The sequence below is a fragment of the Rhipicephalus sanguineus genome, chromosome 2 (assembly GCF_013339695.2).
Source record: "Rhipicephalus sanguineus isolate Rsan-2018 chromosome 2, BIME_Rsan_1.4, whole genome shotgun sequence".
NCBI lineage: Eukaryota > Metazoa > Arthropoda > Arachnida > Ixodida > Ixodidae > Rhipicephalus > Rhipicephalus sanguineus.
In genome coordinates this window covers 139,011,597-139,037,986 of record NC_051177.1, presented here as the reverse complement: position 1 = coordinate 139,037,986, position 26,390 = coordinate 139,011,597, and the positions used below count along the sequence as shown (strand labels likewise).

Here is a 26,390-nt window from a genome sequence, read left to right as displayed (position 1 = left end):
GCGGTACTTTCCAGAAAATATCAAGGGGCTTTATTCGCAACCTTTGCAACCGTCGCAACCGCTTCGACCCGAACCAGCGAATAACGACGACTCAAGTCACTCAACGTTATGCAGAGTGTGCGGAGCAGAACAAGAGATGGCGGAGCAAAAAGCTCCCCGTCCGTCAGAGGCTACTACACTCCAGCCTGCGATCACAGGGGAGCACGATGCGCCAATGTGCGTGGCGTTAACATCGCTGGCTTGACGTGACTAACGTGACGAAACGTAACCGCCCCGCGCGCACGTCGGGAAAGTCGGAGTGTGCTTGCAGCAGCGCCTAGGCGCTGGTTAGCAGTATAGATCAGTATATTCTAGGGACCGTAGTATAGACGTCAGACTCTGGAGTTTCCAAGATGTGTGGCGCCACCTGTCGGAGAAGTATTGAGTAGTGCGGTAGTGCATAGACCGACTGTCTCGCACAGTTTGCTATGGGACCAGGTGCAACTAGCGAGTGCGAAACAACGATTGAGCTTAATATCGCGTGTGTTTGCGCATTTAGCACTCAGAACGAGAGCTGTGAATTGCTCTCCGCTAGTCGGACGCGCCACCGAGCCGTCGTGAAATGCTTGCTGGATCACTCGCCTGAACGACGGCGAAAACAGCAGCAGATGAGAGCCCTCCGCACGCTACGAAGAAACTCCGCAAAAGACGCACTGCTGCGTTGTGAATTGCCACGGACGTAAAAGACTGAATAACAACGTTCAGTTTTACCGATTTCCATAGTTGTCGTACGAAGAAGAAAGGCGATACGGGCCGTTGCGAGCGTGTTGGGTAAGCGAAGTACCCGCGTTCTCCACAGCCGGTGGCATGAATGTGTGGCTCTGCTGTTGTTTTGCGTAGCCCTGATGCAAAACCGTGGTAACCTTGACTATGAAGCTCAGCAGAGGCTCTCACCGCCGTGCTTGTCGTGTAACACGAACTGAGCAGCTAGAGGCAGACTGGAGACGCGTGATACGCACACCGCGACGAGTTGGTCGTCACAACACAGCATCGCGGACGTATGTACGTTTTGAAGGCTCAGAGTTCTGGTTTTAACTACCTGACACCACGTGCGTCATACAAGTAAATCGCAGAATGTTGGTCGTGACCGCCTTCAGGTTTGTTTCGCCCGTGTCCTCCGCGGTTGCCGTAGCTATCTCGGAGGCCACGGTTTTGCCTTTGGTTGTACCCCGCGAAAGTGGACACGCACGTATCCCCATTTGCAGTACATAGACGTCAGACTCTGCCCAGGCGGCGCTGCGAAAAACACCGCCACCAGCGCCCTCATCGTAGCCCTGGCCCTAACTGGGTAGTGCAAAGAGAGCCGCCCGCAAGCGCATGTGCATAGGCCGCTATATAACCCTCCTCTTTCGTTGGTGTTGAGGCGCGGTTTCCTGAAAATCAAGGACCTGGAAAGCTTCTTCCGCCAATCCACGCTTCAGAAAAAAAGGAAGCTGATCAAAGCGAACTGCGACTACAATGCAAATAAGTTTTAGTTATTCCCGCGCGCTGCAACTCGCAAGTACAAGCGAGCATCACACAACACCGAGTTCGAGGCAAGCCCTCCGACATCCGTTCTCTAGAGCCTAAATGCGTTAAAATCGGGTATATACGTATGCCACAGCGATAAAGTACCTACATACACGATCAATTTACTTAGCTATGCATCTTACGATCAGTGGTACAAAACTCGGTTCATCAGGGGCGAATGGCCCCGGCGATTTTCGCCTTTTCAGTTGCATTCTCCCTTAATTCATCTCTCGCTTCCTGTGCATTGGAGTGTTTTATTACGCATCCTCAAATGGTCTTTTGATGGTCGTCTTCCGTTTGTATGTACTGCAAATGGGGATACGTGCGTGTCCACTTTCGCGGGGTACAACCAAAGGCAAAAAAACCGTGGCCTCCGAGATAGCTACGGCAACCGCGGAGGACACGGGCGAAACAAACCTGAACGACCAACATTCTGCGATTTACTTGTATGACGCACGTGGTGTTAGCTAGTTAGAACCAGAACTCTGAGCCTTCAAAACGTACATATGTCTGCGATGCTGTGTTGTGACGACCAACTCGTCGCGGTGTGCGTATCACGCGTCTCCAGTCTGCCTATAGCTGCTCACTTCGTGTTACACGACAAGCACCGCGGTCAGAGCCTCTGCTGAGCTTCATAGTCAAGGTTACCACGGTTTTGCATCAGGGCTACGCAAAACAACAGCAGAGCCACACATTTATGCCACCGGCTGTGGAGAACGCGGGTACTTCGCTTACCGAACACGCTCGCAACGGCTCGTATCCAGCGCTCTCGCCTTTCTTCTTCGTACGACAACTATGGAAATCGGTAAAACTAACGTTGTTATTCAGTCTTTTACGTCCGTGGCAATTCACAACGCAACAGTGCGTCTTTTGCGGAGTTTCTTCGTAGCGTGCGGAGGGCTCTCGTCTGCTGCTGTTTTCGCCGTCGTTCAGGCGAGTGATCCAGCAAGCACTTCACGACGGTTCGGTGGCGCGTCCGACTAGCGGAGAGCAATTCACAGCTCTCGTTCTGAGTGCTAAATGCGCAAACACACGCGATATTAAGCTCAATCGTTGTTTCGCACTCGCTAATTGCACCTGGTCCCATAGCAAACTATGCGAGAGAGTCGGTCTATGCACTACTCAATACTTCTCCGACAGGTGGCGCCACACATCTTGGAAACTCCAGAGTCTGACATCTATACAAACGGAAGACGACCATCAAGTGACCATTTGAGGATGCGTAATAAAACACTCCAATGCACAGGAAGCGAGAGATGAATTAAGGGAGAATGCAACTGAAAAGGCGAAAATCGCCGGAGCCATTCGCCCCTGATGAACCGAGTTTTGTACCACTGATCGTAAGATGCATAGCTAAGTAAATTGATCGTGCATGTAGGTACTTTATCGCTGTGGCATACGTATATACCCGATTTTAACGCATTTAGGCTCTAGAGGACGGGTGTCGGAGGGCTTGCCTCGAACTCGGTGTCGTGTGATGCTCGCTTGTACTTGCAAGTTGCAGCGCGCGGGAATAACTAAAACTTATTTGCATTGTAGTCGCAGTTCGCTTTGATCAGCTTCCTTTGTTTCTGAAGCGTGGATTGGCGGAAGAAGCTTTCCAAGTCCTTGATTTTCAGGAAACCGCGCCTCGACACCAACGAAAGGGGAGGGTTATATTGCGGGCTATGCACATTCGCTTGCGGCTCTCTTTGCACTACCCAGTTAGTGCCAGGGCAACGATGAGGGCGCCGGTGGCGGTGTTTTTCGCAGCGCCGCCTGGGCAGAGTCTGACGTCTATGGGGGTACATGGTAGGTGAACTCCGCCGTTTCGGCACTTTTTTTTTCGTAATGTAATTCAACATAAAAGAACTCACGCCTAAACCGTCCGCCGGCTCCGGCTGTAGCCATTCTCCCTCTACGGTGGAAATTTTCCAAGACTCGCAAACGAGGGTTGGAGTGTCTTCGTTGCTGGGCGGCCAAGCGACTCTTTTTCCCGATGAGTCTATTCGTACCGTTGCCGAGACGCCGCATCCCTCATTCGGAACTCGGTATCTTCTGCTCTACGCCGTCGCTTAGCCTCCACTTCCCTTGCTTGGTATTCCGGGTAGGCACGTAGCCGTTGGACCCGTTCTCAAGCAGCTTCCCCGTCGTTTCTGTCGCCATGCTGCTGCTTCTGCAGGGGTCAGCTGCTGCTTCGGCCTCGCCATGCTCGTAGCGAAACATCGGGATGACCTGAGCCTGTGTGAGCTTCTAGCGCACGCTTTTTTAAAATTAGGTCGCCAGACCCCCGCCTGCCGTCTCTCTACTCAAAGCCTCAGGTCACAGCTACGTCATCGTATCCCTTCTCATTTGCTCCGCTTACACCACCTGCGCCTCCCCTCCTCGCTCCCTCTCTACTGCTTCACTCGCCTTCTCCCCTCCCTCTATTAGATATTGGCTTGCTATGCTGTGCTTCCACACTCTCTTTGCTTAACCCTCCAGATGTGCCGAGTTTTTGCATACGAACGGAACGGTTCGACCAAAGCAAAGCTTTTCATTACCTTGCAGATCTGCCTGTGTTCGTTCTGTCATTGGTGGCATACCTTTTTGCCATGATCCTGACAAGTATTACCCAAATAGTCTGCCTGGACACTCCTTCAGGTATTCTTTGATCACTAATTTTGTCGACAGTCGATGCTGGATAATGTGTCTTAAGATAACTCATATCAGCAAGATATTACCATGAAGTATTTTGCATGTAAGTGCTGTTACACGTAGCTGCCACCATAATGCCACCAACAGTGTGTCGGTGTTGTGCATAGTCAGCATTTATACTTTCACGAGCCAGGGGTCTGCTCATTAGCCAAGCCATTTTCAATTGCACTGCCAGAGCATGGAAAGAAATACCTCACATTGATCCATTCATTGACATTTTCACGACAATTCAGCTGCTATCACTAATAAAGGGCATCAAGATAAGGGGCAATGCAAGAGACTGCTACAAAGATATTGCCAGTTTTCAACTCTTTTAAATATAGGTAACAATTATCGGCTGCCATGAGGATATTCTCAACAGAGGTATGCCCAAGACGCCTGTGTTTCTCTGTTGGATGCTGCAGCGCTATAAAGAAAAGCATGACCAAGACAGAAATTGTGCCCATCTACCACACAGCAACCCAGAGCAACATGCTTGGCTTTTCGTAAGCCAAACAGTCGCTCTGAAGTGTATGTGTGTATTGGCATGTTGCAAATGCTTATTTTTCCCTGTGACAACATTGAAATGCTGTATTAGACTACACTGCCTTCAGGATTGGTCCACATTTTTCATCACGTTGAAAGTCACACACACTTCGTAGTTCTCTGTAAGGATGGCCTATTATATTATGGCCTTAAAAAAAAATCAACATCAACACCTTTTGAAAGAGAATTTCTGCAAATTTGCCAAACATACATATTACAACAATGAAACTGCACTACCTGTACTGGTTTGTGTTAAGAGAAACACACGTGGGCCTTTAAATTACAACTTGCATTTTTACCATTTAGAAGGCAGGGTGTCAAGTTGGCTTAAAGGGGTACTGGCACAAAATTTCGCGGCCAAGATAGCCTGCAGGGTCGATTCCCGTGAACATGCGTATATCTGCAAAATATCAACAGCCAATATAGCTTGGAAGGTATTTTAAACGAATTTTGAAGTTCTCAAAGGTGACCATCGGTGACCCCCCTACTTCCCTCACGTGATCACGCTGCAACAAGTTATGATGACGTCATAGCTGCCATGTTTTTTTGCCATGCCCACTCCAGCAGCCTACTTCTCGGCGGCTGCTCGCGAACCGCGCTGAAGTGCATCACAGTTCTGTGTGCTGACGTGTCGAGCGCTGCACCCGCTAGGTGGTGATAGTTGCACCCAGAGGCTTGTCATCTTTTAAACCAAAACTGACACTGGTCGGTAATGAGGAGCCTGTAATTGATTATCTTTCGCGCGCTGCAGCAAACGATGTGCCGTGTTATGACTAACAGGCCCCCAGCAACACATTGCAGCAAAAAAATGCGAGGCCAAAATTTTTGTATCAGTAACCCTTAAACCTCCTATAAGTATTTAATAAATGAAGAGCAAGCAAAATCTCAACTACACTTGTGCCATTGCCTTACGATGCAATCCATCATTGCTTAGTTAAAGACTGAATAGCGTTTTACAAAACTGACTAATTTATGCCTACCCTAGAACCAGAGCAATAGGCGAGCATGAGTAATGTAACTGTAAGGATCTTAAAGAGGAATAGGAAGCTGCATTTCTGACCCGCCGCGGTGGTGTTGTGGTTATGGTACTCGACTACTGACCAACAGGTCACAGAATTGAATCCCAGCCGCCGTGGCCGCATTTCAATGGGCGCGAAATACTGGAGGCTCATGTGCTGAGATTTAGGTGCACGTTAAAGAACCACAGGCAGTCAGAATTTCGGAAGCCCTTTACTACGGCATCTATAATAATCATATTGTGGTTTTTGGACTTAAAACCCCTACAATTATTAAGCGGTGTTTCTGAATTGCAGTAGTGAAGTGGCCACTTTTACTGTGTGATGAGGTCTGCATATACAATATGTGAGAGTGGGATACTAGTGGACATCGCATACTGAAGTTCGACTTGTGACTCAATTGATATTGAGATGGGCCTGGTTATAGTCTACTCGTGTCTGATTGTCAGTTTTTTGGTACAGAAGTTTTATGTAGTAATCTGTAGCTCATAAATGTTCCTGTTAATAGAATGCAAGCAGGTCCAAAAACTCATTTCCAGTGTGATACGTACAGTAACATTAAACTACTGTGCTAAATAATTCAAAGCAAACAATGCATTCCCAGCCTAAACAAATTACACAAACTGCTTAGTGGTCCTGCGGAGCTATTTTGTATGCGTTCTGTGGTAGAACGGAAAGAAACGTCACAAGAGGACAAGACGAAGCCACACAGGATTGGTTGAAGCTCATCTGACGGTCATACATGGGAATAGCAACCGGAAACAGCAATGCTGCCAATCATTTTGGCACAGAACAGACGGAGGCACCGTTCGGTCTGATAGAAAGGATACATATCAGTCTCCGGATGACTTGGATTGGATCAAAACATAAGCGCTAGGGCTGGAGAATCGAATTAGCCTGCTTTGTGCCTAGCTTACTCCGATCCCGCACAGATAGTTTGCGAAAATCGCAACAGCCCCCCACCACTGAACACCTCGTGACATGGTGACACGACCTAGCGCACAATCAAAAAACACAAATAAATTGTTAAAGTCATCGTGCTCTTCAATTACAAGCTTTGAAAAACAATGCCTGCCAATATTGATGTTCAGCTTTTAATCTGTATTTCTTCATGCGTAGAAAGCATTTCTGAATTCCCTCAGCTCGCCTATTGGCTGTTTGCTACCTCTCATCCTCTTGTGACGTTTCGTTCTGTTCTGTCACAGAACACATACAAAATAGCTCCCCTGCAGACTTTTTAACTGCTTAACAGCAAAGTGTCAGACAACATGTTCCTGCCAAGATTTTATAGATTTGTCTCCGTCCGGATGATGTAAAACCATAGAGGCAGACTGTTCGAGTACTTGTGTCCTTCCTTTCCATATCTGCCGCTTTTCACTGCAAACTGAAATCCACACCTTCGCAAGGCAAAGCATCAACCTTTACTTCTTAAGGCTTCTGTGAATGACTGGCATCATAAAAGAAGGCGAGGCATGCAATCATGGACACAAGAAATGAAAACAAGACAACATGACGGTCGTTTTATCTTCTCTTGTGTCCGTGCTTGCACGTCATATCTTTTTTATAATGAATCTTTACCAACTAGCTCAACTGTGTCAATCGAGGGAGTGCGTTAGCACTTCCTTGATCTCCCTCTCTCAAAAAGAAATGAGCTTTTTGAAGGAAACCGTATTCGTGACATTTGTTTGAAGCCCTGATATGTTGTTTCCTTTTTCATATTTTTGTGTTCTACTGTCTTGTCACTGAATCCCCCCCTCCCTCTTTTTCGTGATTCTTTCTTGTACATAAGGCTGTCCATGATCGAAATAAAGTAGTTCTGAGTTTGCACATCACCCTGCGTTGTTTCCTCCTTTTTTCTGGTCCGTGTATGCCTACAGCACATCACGAGCATGAATATTCTGAGAACAAATGCACATCACCTACATCTCAGAGTTATTGGGAAGGTTAACTGTGCATTCCCATGCTGTTATAGCATGGGTATGCAGGTCACTGTATAGTTTGGTTGTACGAGGTCAAACAAATTTCGAAGTAAATGCCACAGCCAATATTAAACCTACCCATGTAAAGAAGCATGGCATCCTCAGAGCTTGTATGCTTTAAGTGCACTGTCTAAGCTGTGAGCGACTTAATTTTTCATTCACTGTATAACAGCATGACTTCTTGAATGGGGAAGAAGAAAATGTACAGACCAGGATGGCCACCGACTTTCAGGTGGAAATCTTTCATGTAGAAACGCATGCAAGTGACACTTTTTCGGTGCTTCATTCAGACGAACACTTCGTTTTGTTTTGCAAAATGTGCATATATATGCTGTATGCACTAAAGATTTCCAGCTGAAAGTTGGCACTTGTCAGTGCTCTCATAGGCGTGCGCACAGGGGGGGCAGGGGGGGCGGCCGCCCCCCCTAATCACCTAAGAGGGGGAGCGCAAAATCTGCCCCGTACATTGACTTAGTAGAGTGCGACGAACCTTTGCCCCCCCTAATGGGGAACCCTGCGCACGCCTGAGTGCTCTATTTTTACGTCCCTGTTTTAAGAAGTCGTGCTGTTGTGCCTTAAGTTGTGCAGAACCAACTGTCTCAAACTTCAGTATGACTTGATTCCAGTGTAATAAATGAACAAAACTCTCACTTATCAGATTGTGTTGCTCCACAAACAACTCAGAAATCAAGTACATATATTGCCAAGCAATATAGCAAGAAATGAAAAATTGCATCTGATGTGTATACCTGTGAATGTATACCCAGTTTGCCACTATTACGCATGTTTTCTTGTGAAACAATATTGCGTTTGGCACATACTCCTATGCTTTCACAGTACTCACGGGGGTATTCTCATTTGATTGGTTAGTTGTGTAGTGACTGGGTGTTTGTACAACATATCCACATTACGGATTCACACTGAACATAATATGCACAGCTTCATTCAAGGAACTATCAGTTGGTTTGTTATGAAAATAAAGATTTTTTGCAACAGCTGTTTCCTCAATTTCTCAGGCTGCCTTGGCCATTGTGGTAGTTAAGGAACCTGCACAATGTTCTGTTTTTAACTGGATTTCTAATCAATTAGTTTTATTATGCAAACATTGTGCTGTCTCAGTATGGGCTCACACAAGTTGGAGAGAGACGATGAATATACATTTACTGCCTGTAAGTTACTTCAGGCTAGAATTGGTGTATCAGCAGGCATATTGGATTGATGTTCTGTCCTACATCGAATGTTGCACGATAAGAGCCTGCCTGAACATCACTGTCATGGTTGCATAATGCACGTCTAAGCTAACAGAGACAAACACAAACCTGCTTGCTGCACAGTGTCAGATTGCTATTCAATGCAACGCTTAGTTCCTTTTGTTTCCTTTTGAATGAAACATTAGCATTGGCCACCTGTTTGTTTATCATTGTTTATCACTGCATAAAAGTGTAGCTGCATTCACTAGCTAAACTGTCTATACATAAAAACCATATCCAGGTTTCGTTCACCTAATTCCAGGACTTGTGGTAACTCGATGATATTCTTTGTCCTGTGCAAGCAAGCAAATTCAGTAAAAAGAATTGAAAGAGAACAGATACATTGGTGATGTTCACACCATTCCAAAGCCACTCCAAAGCTTGTTCCTTTGTGCCTCCAAATTTTTGTCAGACCATGCACCAACTAGCCCAAGAACGCGTTTTAGCCACAAGAGAGTCATCCTCAGATGTCGACATTCTTGAGAGTCGAGTCAAGCCTGTTGCAGTCATTTGACATATGCACCGTGCATTGTGGAAGTGCTGGTTGAAGCGTGGCTAAGTAATATAATAACTATCTGCAGACTGGACACCCATGCACTGCCGCTCTCTGCAGGAGCAAGTGCAACAATGTGGCCAAACAAGAGCCCGAAATTCCGCCATATCCCCCACCGCTGGGGGATCGTTTGTCCTGTCGGGGAAAAGGTCCCCGTCAACTCCGAGGAGTCGTGGGGGGTTCGCGCCTACTCACTAATCCGTGACCACATAATCTGTGACCATGTGGTCACGTGATCCGCAATCCCCCCCCCCCCCCCCCCCCGTGTCCCCCGCCGATTTCTCCCTCGTGTGAATACCCCTTTACCAGGCAAACTGGCCGGGTTCATTTACAGACTGGAGTGGTTCCTGCTGGGGACCAACTGGAACCAGCTGGTATACCCTGTTGGCTTCCAGCTGGAAGCCAATGACAAACTGGGAGCAAATCGTGGCTTCACCTTCTCGAAGCAGTTTTAGAATGGCGTACGCAAAGCTTTGCGTTGGCATTTCGCGCAAGTGCGCATGCGTCGTACGCTAACCGCTTGCGGGTTTCCGTCAAGTGACGGAAGTAGCGGGCCGCACGCTAACTTAGGCGTGCGCACGGGGTAGGGGGGGGGGGGCGGCGAGCGCCGCGATGAACCTTCGCCCGCCTTGAAGGGGGAAACCTGCACACGCCTTAGCAGTAGTAGTAGTCCATTGAAACCGCGGCACACACCCACGAAAATAGTAAAATAGCCAACGAATATCATTTAATGCACGTTCTTTTTTGCTTGATTAAATTCTCTAGATTACCATGAAATGGTAATGAAAACCAGTTGGATTTGTAATATCCGCTACCTCTAAACAAGAACAGGTAATGTCTCATCTTACTTCCGTGCTACCATGCTCAAACGCACATTTTATGTTCTCGAGTCCCGCGCCCCATGGAGCCAATCTAAGGCGAAACCACGGCGAAACCAACGTTTTAGGCCGAAACGTACAAAAATGGAGGCAACACTGTCGCTCTATTTCCCGCGCAACAAAATTTTGCGCGCTGCAGCGTGCTGCCGCGTAAATTGTTTACAAACGGCGTTAAATCTCGCTGTAGTGCGTTTCGTACCGGTAAATCGCGTAGCCTGTAGTTGCGGCAGTCTTCGTGACGAAGGTAAGGCTGAAATTATTTTAATTATTTTGGCGGATGATACGCGATACTCGCTGGGTCACCACGAAACTTCCTCAAATAGTTTATCTTGGCGCACTTTCCTAATTATCGACAGCACAGCACCTAGATGTTCAGTGACAGCATGAACTCGCGTGCGCACACTTAAATTTGTTGGGAGGACTGATCGACGCATTGTTCGATGCTGCGTCAAGAGGGGCTTTTCGGAGTGACATTACAGCGGCGATAGAAAACAAGCCTGTCATGCGCTCGTCTTCCGACCTGTCAGCTGCCTAAGTAATTCACCTCTCTCCAGCAGCAGCAATACTTCCACTTACCTCTTCATCGTCGACTATCGATGGACTGACCCAGCACGACAGTTGCATGCTCTGTGCTGCATTCGCGTAGACTGTGTAATCCGACGAACGGGTTTTGAAGGCCAAAACGCTGGTTGCTAGTTTGTTGTTTGTTGTTTGCTGGTTGCTAGGATCACTGATCCGGGTTCCAAGAAAGGAAGCATCGCCAAGTTCCGATTCGGGTATTGATCTCCACACCACTACTAAGAGTGCTCATACTCTTTGATCTGTATATATGGTCTCATTTTTTTTCCAACTTTTGTGAACTGTATTTACGTTCAACCCACTCCTGCATGGGCCCGTGAAGGGCCTGCAGTATTGTGAAATAAAAAAATTCGGCAGATCCCACGTACCGTGGGAATCGATGTTATGCGAAGCATGCGGCGGGTAGGTGACTGTGGCGTAACTTTTTTTACTGAGCGACACGTTACAAAATGACGCTAAAGATATGTTTAAATTTTATACGCACACATATATATGTTGAAGAGCCGCATATGTGTCCCGAGAATGCACGCACATTCACGAACTCGTGTGCATGTGTGGAAGAAGTTCTTGACAGTTCTTGAACAAGGGCATCATCACCGTGATCAGTGAGCACCAGCAGCTGGTCATGACTTGTTATAGGATCCGGTCGTGATCGTGGTGACGAGGGGTCCATGTGTAGTGAAGTATGTGGTATAGTAGAGCTGTTGGAATTCTAGGATGCCTCGGTTCCTACACCTACACCCGTTCATTACGTCACATTTTAGCATACAAAAGCGACACACGGCTCTTGCCTGCTTAGTGTGAACAAGGAACCCGTATGGGTCCCGAAACGTCTCGGTGTTTTTCACCTTGACTTGGTCAGTGACCGCATCTACATCCTCATGCCTCGGTCATTTCGTCGACAAATGGGCTGTCGACAGAGCCGGCGACAAGTAGGAACCTGAAGCCACCCTTCGCGTTGGTGAGGTATAGGCCGTCGAGGCTGGTAGGCCTGGATAGTGCTACGTGGACCAACATCAGTGGATGGTGTTTGTCGTATTCGTAGACTACCTGGGCATATGTGGCCTACGTGGCCTAGTCTACAAGGCGGCTGTCACTCAATCTGGCATCATCCTCGGTCAGCATGAGGCCATCGCCCAGCCTCGTAAGAAATGAAGTGGACACTGCGTCGTTCTTGCGGACTAAGTGCAATTTACGGTGCGGTGATGTGGATATCACATGTAACTTTCGTTAATGTATTCCTCCGGGGTCAGCAATGCTTCAATATAGCTTGCTGAAGCATATGAATACAAACTTAATGTTTATTAGACTGCTATAAAAGCGGAGCCAACACTGGAACTACAGACGTTAATCTGATATGATGCATTTATCGTAGGAGTACACATCGTAGGAGTATCATGTAGTGTTTATTGCTTTCTTGTAAAATTAGATAGCAAGCACCACAACCACAATTGACGTTGCACCGATATTACGCCTGTGTAGGCTGTTTTCCAAACCAGTTTATAGACCTGGCATGGCTCAGTGGTAGAATACCTGATTGCCACGCAGAATGCGTGGGTTCGATTCCTGCAGGGATCCTAATTTTCATTCATTCCATTCGTTGAGTCAACGCTGCCATTGTTGGTTTTTCTTAACGCTCTAGCATTTAAGTTACCAATGTCCGTTCTCGCCGTTCCTCGGTATATATAAACTGTCAATCACCTGTGGCGTATACCCGTACACTGCGGCCCGTGGTAAACGGGTATGTGCCACACGTGTCTAGTGCAAAGGGTTTGACGACGTACGTGACAGGATTTTAACGTTATTCATGTCATGACCCGGCAACCATAATCGTCAAATCCTCTTACCCTCCCGTGCAAATTTTGGTCTTCACCAAGTTAAGGAGGCGATCATGAGAGCACCCAGACGTAGGTGGCTAGATAGATAGATAGATAGATAGATAGATAGATAGATAGATAGATAGATAGATAGATAGATAGATAGAGATAGATAGATAGATAGATAGAGATAGATAGATAGATAGATAGATAGATAGATAGATAGACAGACAGACAGACAGACAGACAGACAGACAGACTGACAGACAGACAGACAGACAGATAGATAGATAGATACGTAGATAGAAACGCTCAAAGTGCCAGAGGTTCGCTAAGAAATGCTTCGCATTTAAAAAAAAGCTAACGAGTCGATTAACGCCGGGCATTATGAAGGGTGATTAATGTCAACTCAAATGTCGTGCAATAATAAGAGAGCGAGCAGTCGAGGTTGCCATCCATGTTCGTGCTACTTTTGGGGGGATACCTACTTTTCTTGTCGTGAAACTTGCTTCGCGCACATTTGCGCATAGACGGCAGTGAGCATGAGGTCAAAGGTCAAATTTCCGGCCGTGTTTCAACGGGAGAAGTTTTAAAAATGCTTATGTACAGAGTTTTTCGTGAACGTTAAAGAACGTCAACTTGCTGAAGTGAACCTCTAGGCTGTTTTGTGGCATCCTAGGCACTGTGCTCATTTTGTATGTTAAACACTGTCCCAGTCAATCGATTTCACTTAATTTTGTTGAGGGCGGCATGTGGCCGCTTTCTGTCACATGTAGAATGTTCTATTTTTTCATTGATAACTGCACCTAGGCTTCCAACTAAGGGCACCTTTGATGTGGTGGAATTAGGACAGATGATAATGAATCGTCACTTTTTCCTAGGTCGCATGTGGACAAAAATTGAAGGTTTGATTCCCGGTTTTATTCCTGTTGTGTAGGAATTCAGAATTGCAATGGGAGCACGTTAAATAACCACGGTTTTCTGATTTTATAAGCTGTAGCCTCTCCACTACAGCATCATGTGTTGATTTCAAACATGGAAACGTGCAAAACGTGAAAACGTACCAAAGTTTGCAATGGCCAAACATATCTGCATCCGATGCTGCTTTACATTGCGGCTGTTTTGCAAGCTTCATTCTCATTGGAAACACTGTCAAGACGAACTCAATAGCCCAGTGGCACTGTTTCTACAGCTTTTGTTGCTTGCTTACATTTGTCAACATAAATTTTTATATATATTTTAATCCGCTCACTGTTAGGGCATTCAGCTTTGGGGAAGGAAACGCCTGTGGCAGTTGTACACTGTTGACAGTCGGTTCTTGGAATTGGTATTTTTCTTGTTAGTGTCACTTCGTAATGACAAGACGGGTGCCAAAGGAAGGGAAATTTCAGTCATGGACACCCAGAATATTTTGAAGCACAATTAAATTTAAGAAATTTGCAGGCATAGAGTAAAGCCAGGCGGTACACAACCGTGGTGACAGGAGTTTGCTGGGAGCGACCTTCATCCTGTGGTGGTATTAGGCTGATGATGTCAATGATGACTGATGTGTGCCATGGCGGCATTGTGACGGGTGGTGCAATGGTGTGTGATATCATGCAGGGCTGCCTGTTTCAAAACTTGTGCTGTCGTAATCGAAGATGGACTACAAACGGAAGCAGTCGGGGCGACTGAGCTCATCGCAGCAGAACGGCATGAAGAAGTCACGCAAACAGAATGATGACGACGATGAGCCGATGGACTTCGAAGCAGAGCTGGCCCTCATGGAGCAGCAGCTCAGTGAGGAGCAGGCAATGGATGATGTCGACTCCCAGGAGTCCGTCGGTGAGTTTGCTTGGTGCCACCTTCAGTTCCTGCATCCAATCTCTACCTGCCACGGTGATCTAATGGTTATGGTGCTCGACTGCTGACCCGCAGGTTGCGGGATCGAATCCCGGCTGTGGCGGCCGCATTTTCGATGGAGGCGAAAATGCTTGAGGTCTGTGTACTTAGATTTAGGTGCACTTTAAAGGACACCAGATGGTCGAAATTTCCGGAGCCCTCCACTACGGTGCCCCTCATAATCAAATCGTGGTTTTGGGACGTCAAACCCCAACAATTATTAATATGCATCCAATCTCTATTTGCATACATGTGTGAGTTGTCAGAAGTAGGCCATCCTGTAACATCCACCAGAGGGATGACTGGGCACTAAGATTACTCTGTGCAAAGCTTCCTTGGCAAAAATTCAAGCACAAAAACTACCTAATAGACCATTAGGTTACTGCCACTAACAGGTTCTGTTAGTGTATTGGTCTTTCAGTCTCATAGTGTATTCGTCTTGTAGATCTATTAGTCTATAGTCGGATACAACTTTAGAAGGCAAGAGAGGCCCTGCCCAGACGACCGAAGCGCAGCAGCCGATCGCCTCCGCGACTAAAGAAATAGTCCTGCTCATGCACGCGCCAATGTTCTCCGAAGGTGGAGCCACCGGCCGTCCCACTCATGACGTCAGTCCCGAGTGCGCGCCCATTGATGCAGGCTTGTGTTCATCCGATTTTGAGGAGGAAATGCCGCTGCCTTCTAAAGTTGTATCCGACTATAGTAGATATCTTAGTGTATTAGCCTAATAGGTCTATTAGTGTATTAGTCAAATAAATATATTGTCACATAATCATAAACACTGATGTTACGTTTGTAATGCTGATCCTCAGCCCGATGCACAAATAAACATATATAAATAATGACCTACACATTACACAGGGTGTGTAGACCTTGTCATTGTATGTAAAGGTCCATAGTGTTTTAGGCTGCCTAAGCTTAATCAGGAGCAAAACTGCCTGAAGTATATTTCACTGAAGTCTGCTGAGTGCAGCAGCACATACAGAAAAGTGAAATTGCTAAGGTCAGTGACAAGCATTTATTAGCATTTCATGAATTTTTACAGATTCAATTTTTGGATCGTCAGGTCAGCAATGCCTATTTACGGAGCCTTTGGTTGACACATCTCTACTTGAGGACGTCTGTTCAGTAAAGTTATCGTTAGGTTAGGGCGGAGGTTATCACGTCAAGGATCCACACCTACTAGCCCGGTCGCATACGCAACTTGTTACCAGAACCTGGGCACAAAAAATACACACATATCGAGAAACATACGAGGGCAGTGCTGTTAGTTTCGCCACTGAGATTGATTACTGTCAGCACCTTCTAAAGCGCCATTATTTAATTCCTCATTTCAACGATGCTGTGACGCAAGGACCAGAATACTTGACAAACTTGACTTGTACTAGTTTAAAATGAATTTACCATAACAAAAAGCAAAGGTGTGGCTCTCAGTCAAGTGCATTGATTCCCCCCCTACCTTCAAGCTTTATGCACCTCAGTAGCACTGCCTCTGGGATGGGCCGGCCTTTGACCAAGCAACAATGTCATGTGGGGACATTAATAATAATATCTAGGGTTTAACGTCCCAAAACCACCATATGATTATGAGAGACGCCGTAGTGGAGGGCTCCGGAAATTTCGACCACCTGGGGTTCTTTAACGTGCACCTAAATCTAAGTACACGGGCCTCAAACATTTTCGCCTCCATCGAAAATGCAGCCGCCGCGGCCGGGATTCGATCCCGTGACCTTCGGGTCAGCAATCGAGCGCCATAACCACTAGACCACCGCGGCGGGGCCATGTGGGGACATTATCATGATGCTGTTGCAAATTTTGACGACCTGTGACGTCATGAGCACGTCACCTGTGATCACTCAACTTTTTGGAATGTTCCTGCTGATGCCAATGCCACCGCTGACACCGACGGTCACTTTTTGCGTTTTATGAGACGTCTAAGGCTCTTGCCTCAATAGCACGGGTGTAGCACGCCGTGTGCTGTCACACATGAACATAGGGGAAAACAAAACACTAAGCAGGCGACTGTTTTTTAAAAGTGATGGTACTAAGATACACAAGAGTTGCTTTTTTGGGGTTTATAAGGAGAGAGACAGCAGTATTTTTTATTTATAGAGCTCAAAACAAACAATATAAGTATTACTGTGGATATTTTGGCGAACATAAAAGCTGCCAACGAACGTGTCCTTCCCTTTGTGTACGTGGTCGGTCCCCTCGACTGCATAATTTGCCGTGAGGAGAACGAGCGATTTCTAGCTGTCTGTCAAACAAAAATTACAATTTCACTGCTGCGTGCAGTTCAGTTAACATGTGGCTCACGTGTTCACAGAAGCCTTGACTGCTGAGCAGCAGACTATTCTAACTATGTTCCAAAAGTGTTGCAAGGCCCATTTAAAGGGGCACTAAAGAGAAAAACGATTTTTCTCGTATTAGTGAATTACCCTTTCACAATACCAAAACACCAAGCTTGCTGCAAGAAAATGCTTGGTAAGTGAGGAAACACGCAAAAGGAAAATGAGGGTGACGACGTCACCTTGATGACGCCTGCATTAGACGAGATGTCATTGATTTTGATGAGATATACTAAGGCCTACTTAGTTCCTGATCACTAAAAATGAAGCTCGTTGTCTTCTGAGGGAGCCAGAAACTTAACATACAATGTTTCAGGAGATTTCATTAAGCCAATGCGGCCAGTATACTAAAAAACATATTGAAATCTGTGACATCACCATTGGAGATTTTGGCAGGAAATTTTGAAATCCGTGATGTCACCATCGGAGATTTCGGTGGGAAATTTAAAAGTGAAACTTTTGACACTGATTTTTCTCATCTAATAATAAACCTATGCTGGTGAAATTAATGGCCCTAAAGTTTTCCGAGCACAATTTATCTGTCTAAACTCATTTATTGTTTCACTTTAGTATCCCTTTAAAAGACACCTTTAGCTGTGCGTTTACGATCTGCTTCGGTCAGACCTGCGTATGCTAGCGATTTACACTCAGATACATGAAAGGAGCTGCAGTGCACTTGCACAGAATAATCGTGCAAGCAGCAGAACGTAGAACGCATCTCTTGCTTCGCTGGAGAAGTCGATTGAGTGGAGCACGAAGGTGCGCCCACATTGTTTTGCAGCCAAGCCGACCGCGTCTCAGCAAGACGTGCTCGTCAAAAATGTGAAATCTATACAGCTCGCTCTACTGTCTCGGGACACTACATCTGTGCGGGGCTGAGCGTAAGCGAAGCTCCGCCGAAAGTGTCTAAAAGCTGTCACTGCAGGTTACCTGCTCACAAGAAGACTTAGGCATGTTTTCTTATGTGCTTAATGTAAGCTACATTGAATTTTTCACTGGCTCAAACAGAAAAGAAGTTGAAGACAGCCATTTTATGGGCTTATCTCAGCTTTCCCTTGCCGACACGTGGTGGTATCATTTCGTGCAGATGTCTTCCAGGCGTGTTCCATTCTTCAGGTGACTCTGGCTCGATGCTGTCCAGAAATGGAACACACCCTGCGTGATTGCTGTGGTGTTGCACATTTCATGTTACTAATCTTGGAATCTATGTTGACTCTCAACCAGTTTCGGTTTCTCGTGGTATGTCACAGACCACCACGCAACGGTCGGACCAATAGAATGTGCTACATTGAAAAAAAAAAAAAGATAGCATGCTTCAGGTTCCCCATCTTTTATTGAAGTGCTTCCCGTGACTGCATTCCCTTTGGAATCTTGCTGTTTACTTTGGTAAGGGTTTGGAATGCTGTGCGACAACAATTGTAAAAGTTAGTATGCACAGTGTTCAAAGGCATGGCTTTCTTTTTTCTTTTTTTGCGCTCCAACTCTGTGTTCTAGCTCTTTTCCCTAACCGCAAGTATTTCAGGACAGCACACCGTTCTGCTAAAGCTCTACATGTATACAAGAAGCTGAAAATTGTTTGAAGTTTCAAGACTTGAATTGAGGTGAATTTAGAAAGGAATAATGTTCATTGACAGCCTAGTTTTGGTAATGAATCTCTGTAAAGCTGAAAATGGTGGATTGGCTCACAGTACTACAACCTGTGCAGGAGGTTGCGTGGGAGTAAATAGTGGCTGGCTTGAAATATTAAAGGGAGCACACTGAATAACGGTGTGAAATCGTTATACTGATTTTTGATAGCAGAATTCTTTCAGTATGACTTTCTTTTTTACTACAAGAGTGGTTTCTCATTTGACCGTACTGTGCATTACATGATTCTGTCTGTTAGCAAGTTTGTGTCACACCTATATGTCTCTTCTCTAAGTAAGATATTTTTGTTTGTATTCTTTTTCTTCGATATTCTTCTTTCTTCTTATTATTATTCTATTGTTATTATAAGGATAAAACAAATGGTTACTGTTGGCTGTAATAATAATGCAGAAATTTGCGAGGTGAGTGCGCGTTTCCTCCTCTGTCAGCCCATTTGTACGCAGTGTGCAGGTGACCTGGGTGCCTTATCTCGAAGCTAATCTGCTGTGGGTGCAAAAGCTCAGCGAGCCAAGGCGGCTGGTCGTGTCGCGTGCACTATCTTCCTGCGCACACTTTTAAGGTCGTGTTATCTCAAAGTGTGAATCTTTAAACAACGCAGAGCGTTTGCTAATTTTGGTCTGTGCTGGTTAATTTAATTAGTTAGCATACCTTTACTGCACCATGCATGGCTGATAAAGCTGCAAACCTTACTTGATGTACTTGTTTCAATATATATTTATTGCTGTCATTGATTTGCTTTTCGGGTGAAACTGTGACTGTTTTGTTGTTGTGAAGAAAGAAGACGACGAAGATGAGTGTGCATGCGCCTGTGCGTTTTGGAGTGGTGTTCAATTGGGCTGGTGAGGAAAATTGTTGTGCTGTTTAGCTGGTTAAACATAATTTTGCAGTATTAAAATGCACCCTCATATCTCCTCTCTCTTGGAAATTAGTGCTTCAGTTATTTAGTTCTATAGTGCTTGCTGTTTGCTGTAATGTCACTGTTACCTTGTGTGCAAAATGTTTTGCATTATTTAAAGCTATTTTACAAAGTGTGGCCGTCTTCTGTACAGGGTCCAGACTTTTTTTGTAAGAAGAATATTAGTAGTGCGTAATTACTATGTTTAAATTCCTCCTGTCCCCTCTACATAATAATGAACACGTCTGAAAAACTCTAGACAAATTGCTCTATGGATGGATTTGGTAAGCTTCGGTGAATAACACAAGTTCGAAATTTCCTACGGTGCCTGGTTAAAGTTTCGTTAAAATTAAGGGGAGACGTGGCACTTTAAAACTTTTTTTTAAATTCTTGATCGATTTTGATAGAACTTGCAGATTTTAAGAATGTTTGTGTGCTGATTTCAAATATGCAGTTGCTTTTTTCCTATGATAAGTAGTTTCCAAGATATCACAAGCACCTACTTCTTTGTTTAAGGCCTAATTAGCTAATTAATCACAACCTGCACACCAATGTACAATCCGCAGAATACATTGAGAATGTTTGTAGTGTGTCGTAAAGCATAAATCATTTCTTTAGGACATTTCCAAGCAGAGTTGTGGGCTGTTGCACCCAATTTAAAAAAACACCCCAATTAATACTCAAAACAAAACCTTGATTTAGAACATTTTCATAAGAAAGTACTAAAGCGAAATTTGCTTTACGACACATCGCATCTATTTATCTTAGAAGCGAAAAAGAAATCATAATGATAACCCAGACAGAACAAAGGATATTGCTCCTCCATTACAGGAAGAGCATGAAAAATTGCTTGCCGTTTGCCCTCAATTTAAAGGGCAGGATGCATGGTTCTGCTTTTTTAAAGTAAGATGTGGATAGAAGATGACCGTATGCAGCAATTAAAATTTGTAATTAGGTGCACAATGATGTCAGGAACATGCAGAGATCGCCAGCGAAAACTAGATTTTTTGGTCGATTTTCATTCCCTAAGTGCCACGTCCCCCTTAAGGGGGCAGGCAAGGAGATGAACAGACTTAAGGTTGACTGGCTCGTGCTTCATGTGTAGGAATGCTGTGAAACGGTTAATTAAAGAGACAGATTTAATTAAGGAAATGTTTTATTTAGCAAAGTCCTTTCTTTTCTCTGGCACATATTTATAAAGCTTAATGGGTTTAAAGCCTCAAAACAGCCTAGTGAACTCAAAATCTCACCCACCTTAATGATTTTTACGAGGGAACTCCAGATAGGGAGAGCTAATCCAAACTCCTCCGTTATGACATTCCTTTTAGCCCGCTGTGTAGTTTATGGATATTGAACCCTACCGTTAGAATAAGTAAACAAATGCTAAGACGACCGAAAGGCGAAAGCCCTAGTGGCAATGCATTAAAGACTGAAACCACATATCGGCATCCGACGAGCTGTTTGGTGCTTCACATCTCATTTCGTGGTTATTGGGCCTTCCCTGGCATCACTTAATCCTTCAACCTTCCACACAATCCACTAGGCCCTGGCTCAGCGTCTTCCATCACATGCCCTTTCTACATGACTCCATAGCCATTAGTAGACCAAGTCACATGAGTGGCGATTTTAAACTTCTTTTGCCACGTGAACGCGGTAAAGATGAAGGTCACATGCAGCTCACGTGCCTCGAGCCACGCTTTAGAGGTTTTGTGATACTTTAGCTTTTGACATCTTCGACAAATCGCACCGGGGCACCCAGGTGCTACGACGATTGGACGAAACGGCGCACCAGGGCGCCCCGGTGCGCACCAGTGCGATTTGTCGAAGATGCCATTTGTCGCAATTCTAGAACACTCCAGGTGCATTTTTGCCGTCCAGTGCATTCCATTGCATTTGTGGGCTCATACCTTTGTATGTGCCGTGTTCTCACCGCTCAGTTTGCATTGAAGCGACAGACTGCGAGAGAGTTGCTTCACTCACTGCGGTGGCCACGTTTCCTTACACCAACGTTCTGTTGAGTTACGCTGGGTCGGATTCTAAAGCAGTAAGCTGATAGCGCTACTTTGTATAGCGTTCCAATTTATTGCTATCGCATTCAGTGCTTCCCCCTTGCAGTGAAACTGGGACTTTTTGAGTCGCGCCAATGCCGCAATGATGAAATCAATGCGCAGCTTGTTTCGCCCGAGCCACACTTCAAAGGTCATATGATATTTTTTGTAGGGTTTCGGGCTCACCCCATGATTTTTTTAAGGCCACCTTTGCATGAGACATATAAGGCTTTTGCCTGACATTTACCTTACATTTACTACTAATAACATCCCCTATACTTTCCTTGGCATTATTGTCTGTTAGTGCTCGATAATATTGTGTATAACAAAGAAAAACGAGCCCTTTAAATTAACACTTCTTGCCTGAATAGGTAATTTTTTTTTACTCGCCATAGCAGCTTAGTGGCCGATGTGTAGCACTACTAAGCACACAATAAGTTTCACTCCTGGCCAGAGTGGCCACATTTCAGGAGGGGGGGGCACCAGGGGAAAACCCTTGTTTACCTCAAATTGGGTGCACTTAAAGGAACCTCAGGTGGTCATAACGAATCCAGAGATCCTTGCTACAACACGCCTCGTAATCATACTACGGTTCTGGCAAGCAAAACCCCAGAATTGAATTGTAGTTTTTACTTTCTCTATGTATAAACCAAAGGGGCAGCCATCTGAAAGCCGATCTTTGATCGCAGCTGGGCCAGCCGACGTGTGCACGAGCGTGCGGTGGGCAAGGCCTCCCCTGGAGGCACCATGGGACCCCGCGGCGCGCAGCCTCGAATTCCAGCAGTTGGACCTGGATCATTATTTGGGCGAGCCGCTGCCGGGCATGCCCGGAATGAGCCATGGCCCCATCCCCATCGTGCGCATGTTCGGCGTCACCGATGACGGACACAGCGTGCTCTGCCACGTGCACGGTTTCCTGCCCTACTTCTACGTCGAGGCACCTCCGAACTTCCGCAAGGAGCACTGCTGGGCCTTCAGGGTGTGTGCCATTGTTTACAGGCTCTTGACTGGTGCTCGCAGCAAGTGTGACCAAAACTGGTTCATGTTGCAGGAGAAGGCCTATCTGACTTGACAAAATTTTCATTGATGCATTTGCATTGGGGGAAATTTGATTGTCAATGAGAGTTTCCTCATTCAGCACCAAAAATTAGCAGCTTAGCAGGCAACAGTGAGACTTCATGCCTGATTAAATTTTTAATATATGACTGAGCCCTCTTAAAACAAACTTAAAGGGATCCTCACAATCTATTTATCCTATTACATGTTTGTGTTAATGGAAATTATCCATAAATCTAGAAAGTGGACATTCCTGGTGCAATAATATTGCAGTCATAGACAGGCCTTGCTTGCAGCTTTTCTGCATAGTTTCTTTTTTACATTGCTATCCCGCTCCCCCCATTTCTTGTGTATTCCTTTTATAGCGCAACTTGTATTTTTTCCTACACTTAGTATTGCACAGTATTCCTTGTCCATGGTTTAGTTTAGAGGCTGATTGGGCAACTTGTTTTTCATTCTTCTCTCTCTTTCAATTGTATATATGTTCAATACAGTCGAAATTCGTTAATTTGAATTCCATCGGTTTCGGAAGCTTGTTCAACGAAAGCAGAGTATAAAGTAAAGAATGCTGCTTTGCATGTAGCCCCTGTGCTGTGCCACGTGCTAGTGTAGGCCTTGGCACGCATTCGTGGTTGGGGCGCTGCTTGTGCCAGTAGATGGTGAGAAAAGGTGAGCAGGCATGAAGGGGCATTGGGGAGGGGAAGTGATTGAAGGTGAGTTCGCATGCAGTGAAGGGTGAGGGTTGCAAGAGATCAGGCATCTACTTCTCTGGTCGACCTTGCCACGTGTGCCTCGTGCAGTGATGGTTTGCAGCAGCTGAGCACATAGGTGGCTGGTGCACCCGATCTCTGAGCTAATCTGTGGTGAATGCAAAGGCTTAGTGAGACGAGATTGCTGGTTGCTTCGTCTGCGTAGTCTTCCTGCACACCTAGTGTTGGAGGTCACCTGCATCTCAAATTTTCGGATGCAGATTTTAGGTGGAGGTGATGCAATGGATGGATGGATTCGAAACTTTATTGTAAGTCCTGAGGTGCGCGACTCAACGCGCAGCGGGCCGCTCCCACGTTGGGACAGTCGGGCCAAGCCCAACCGCCGCATCGTGGGCCCTCTGGACAGCCCATAGTTGAGCCCCGACATCGGGGCTCTTGATAGCGGATAGCCACTTGTCTTCATTGAATTGGTCCGTGCCCCGTAATGAGGGGCAACGCCAGAGCATGTGGTCTAGGCTAGCGAACTCGTTGCAGTGCCTGCAGGAGCTATTGGGATAAATGTCGGGATAAATTTTATGTAATAAAGCCGGGCTGGGATACGAACCAGTCTGCAGTAACCTGAGAGTCAATGCCTGCGCTCGATTTAATTTCTTGTTAGGAAGGGGGAAGTCTCTTCTGCCGAGATAGAAGTGAATTTCGTTGTACGTGGTCGGATGATCTCTGTTCTCCACAATTGCGGGCCGGCGAGGGAGTTCTCCATGATCGCGGAAAGCGAAACCTCGCGCCGTGGAGTGGGCCAGCTCGTTCAGATTTGTGGAGCCTCCCCTGATGGATCCCATGTGAGCGGGGAACCACGTGAGAGTGGGTGGTGATGCTTTTGCCCTCCAGTATGCAACAGGCTTGCTTACACACGGCGCCAAAGCTGAAGGCGCGGATGGCTGCCCTGGAGGCGCTGAATATATGTTCATGTTTATCATCCAGAAGGGCCAAGGCGATGGCCAGTTGCTCGGCCGCACACGACGAAGCATCGTACCGAAGCGGCGTTAACGGTCGAACCCCTGTGGTTGATCGACACTGAGATTTTTTTTTTGAAGTTGGTCTGTAGGAATGAGAGATTTTGTTCAAGATAACCTTTGAGTGGTTCTCAGAATTAATGTTTTCTGGTGGTGTTTCTTTTTCCATTCAATCAATGCATGCATCTGTTCAGAACAACTCATGCAGTTCGAATTATCTCCTAATTCAAATTGAGATACAGTAGAATCTCGATGATACGAATCCCGCGGGGTCACGAAAAATATTCGTATTAGCCGAAATTCGTATCACCGAAACACATGTAAAACTAGCTATATTAAAAGTCAGAGGCAAACTCATTTTTAGGAACACATAAAAAAAACATTTATTTCTTGCAGAAAAAATCCCTAATGTCTTTCTGCTTCTTTTTTTTCGCGAAGTCACTCAGCAGACTTCTTTGAAATCCGTAAAAACGCGTGCACGTGTCGTCGCTGATTTCATCAGCGGCCATAGCACGCCTCAGGACGTCGAGCGCGTGCAGCGTTTCAGCCGCCGGTGGTGGTCCTTCACCATCGCCCTCGTCTATGTTGTCGCCATCATCGCTGGAATCGGCAACCTCGCATGTGGCCTCCTCAACAATATCTTCCACCGTGCGCGCACCACAAGTGGCGAGGTTGTCATCCGCCGTGCAGAAGTCTTCAGCTGTACACCCAGCATCAAGCAGTTCCCAACCCTCAATTGGCTTTTCCTGCTCTGAGGGCACCTCTTCGGAACTCCTGAAGAAGCCGCATTTCGCAAAGCAGTTTGCTATGGTAGTCGGCGTTACTCGATCCCAAGCCATAGCGATAAAATGGATGGCGTCCAGGAGGCTTATTCGCAGGTCTCCTTCGTGTTTTCTGTCAATACTGGCAAGTAGGCGGCGCACAAGAAGGCCCTTGAAATGATGCTTGAGGTTTTTTATTATTCCAGCGTCAAGCGGTTGCAGGTGCGTCGTCGTGTTTGCGGGCAAAAAGATCAGTTTGACGTTTTGGAGCGTTACTTGCCTCGGGTGGGCGGCGCACTGGTCAAGAATCAAAACAATCTTCCGATTCTTGCAGGCCATCCTTCTGTCAAGGAGCGACAGAAATTCTTCGAACAGGGCCGCCGTCATCCACGCCTTTTTGTTTGCGCGATAGACGCACGGCAAATGGCTCTCGCGCTTGAAACACCGAGGCTTTTGGGATTTGCCAATTACCGTCAGCTTAAGTTTCTCCGACCCGTCGGCGTTACAGCACAAAAGCACCGTTATTCGCTCTTTGCTTTTCTTGCCTCCTTGGCACGCTTCGCCTTTTAAGCAAAGGCTCTTCTCAGGCTGAAGGTTAAAAAACAGGCCAGCCTCGTCTGCGTTAAAAACATCACGAGGCTCATACCCAGAGATGAGTGACTGCAGCTTCGCGAGCCAGTCGCTAACAACGGTCTCGTCAGCCTTCTTCGCTTCCCCACAGACGCTTTTGTAAACGAGACCGTGTCTCGTCTTGAAACGGTGCAGCCACCCACCTGAGGCCTGAAATCCGTCGATGCGCAGAGCAAGTGCGATCTCGTCGGCTTTCTCACGCAACACTTTGCCATCGATGTTCACACCAGCTGCAGTAACCTCCTTAAACCAGGTCAGAAGAGCTTCTTCAAGCTTCACGTGTTGGGCTGTCTTCGCTTGCCTCGCGTTGACGTTAAATGAAAGCACATTCTTCATTATTGAGTCCCGCTGTCCAACAATTGTGCTTAATGTCGACGTTGCGAGGCCTAGCTCCTTAGCCAACTCCGTGCGTTTTCTTTTGGGATCCTCATCGACCTTTCGAAGAATGTCCAGTTTCTCCTTAAAGGAGAGGGCTTTCCGCTTGCGAGACATAGCTTGCTGCCACTCGGCAAAAAAGGCACTATCACAACAAAGCAAGAACGCGGGCTCGAGCACAGCAACCACAACCACTCTGTCCGAC

The 26,390-nt window shown here is 46.2% G+C and overlaps 3 protein-coding genes across 3 annotated transcripts in view; 2 read left to right on the top strand and 1 right to left on the bottom strand.

The window, feature by feature from the left end:
• The window catches only part of LOC119383709 (uncharacterized), a 43,620-nt gene extending 40,001 nt beyond the window's left edge, over window positions 1–3,619 (bottom strand). Inside the window, exon 1 of the mRNA XM_049412627.1 lies at window positions 3,401–3,619. The gene's annotated coding sequence lies outside the window, so the exon portion shown is untranslated. The remainder of the gene's footprint in view (window positions 1–3,400) is intronic.
• The window catches only part of LOC119383707 (calumenin-B-like), a 583,129-nt gene that overhangs the window by 179,488 nt on the left and 377,251 nt on the right, over window positions 1–26,390 (top strand). The window lies entirely within an intron of this gene.
• Window positions 10,512–26,390, top strand: part of LOC119383708 (DNA polymerase delta catalytic subunit) — an 86,674-nt gene continuing 70,795 nt past the window's right edge. The window contains exons 1-3 of the mRNA XM_037651975.2: window positions 10,512–10,669; window positions 14,424–14,645; window positions 22,330–22,619. Coding sequence (XP_037507903.1) covers window positions 14,462–14,645; window positions 22,330–22,619 — 474 coding nt within the window. The 5' untranslated portion in view covers window positions 10,512–10,669; window positions 14,424–14,461. The remainder of the gene's footprint in view (window positions 10,670–14,423; window positions 14,646–22,329; window positions 22,620–26,390) is intronic.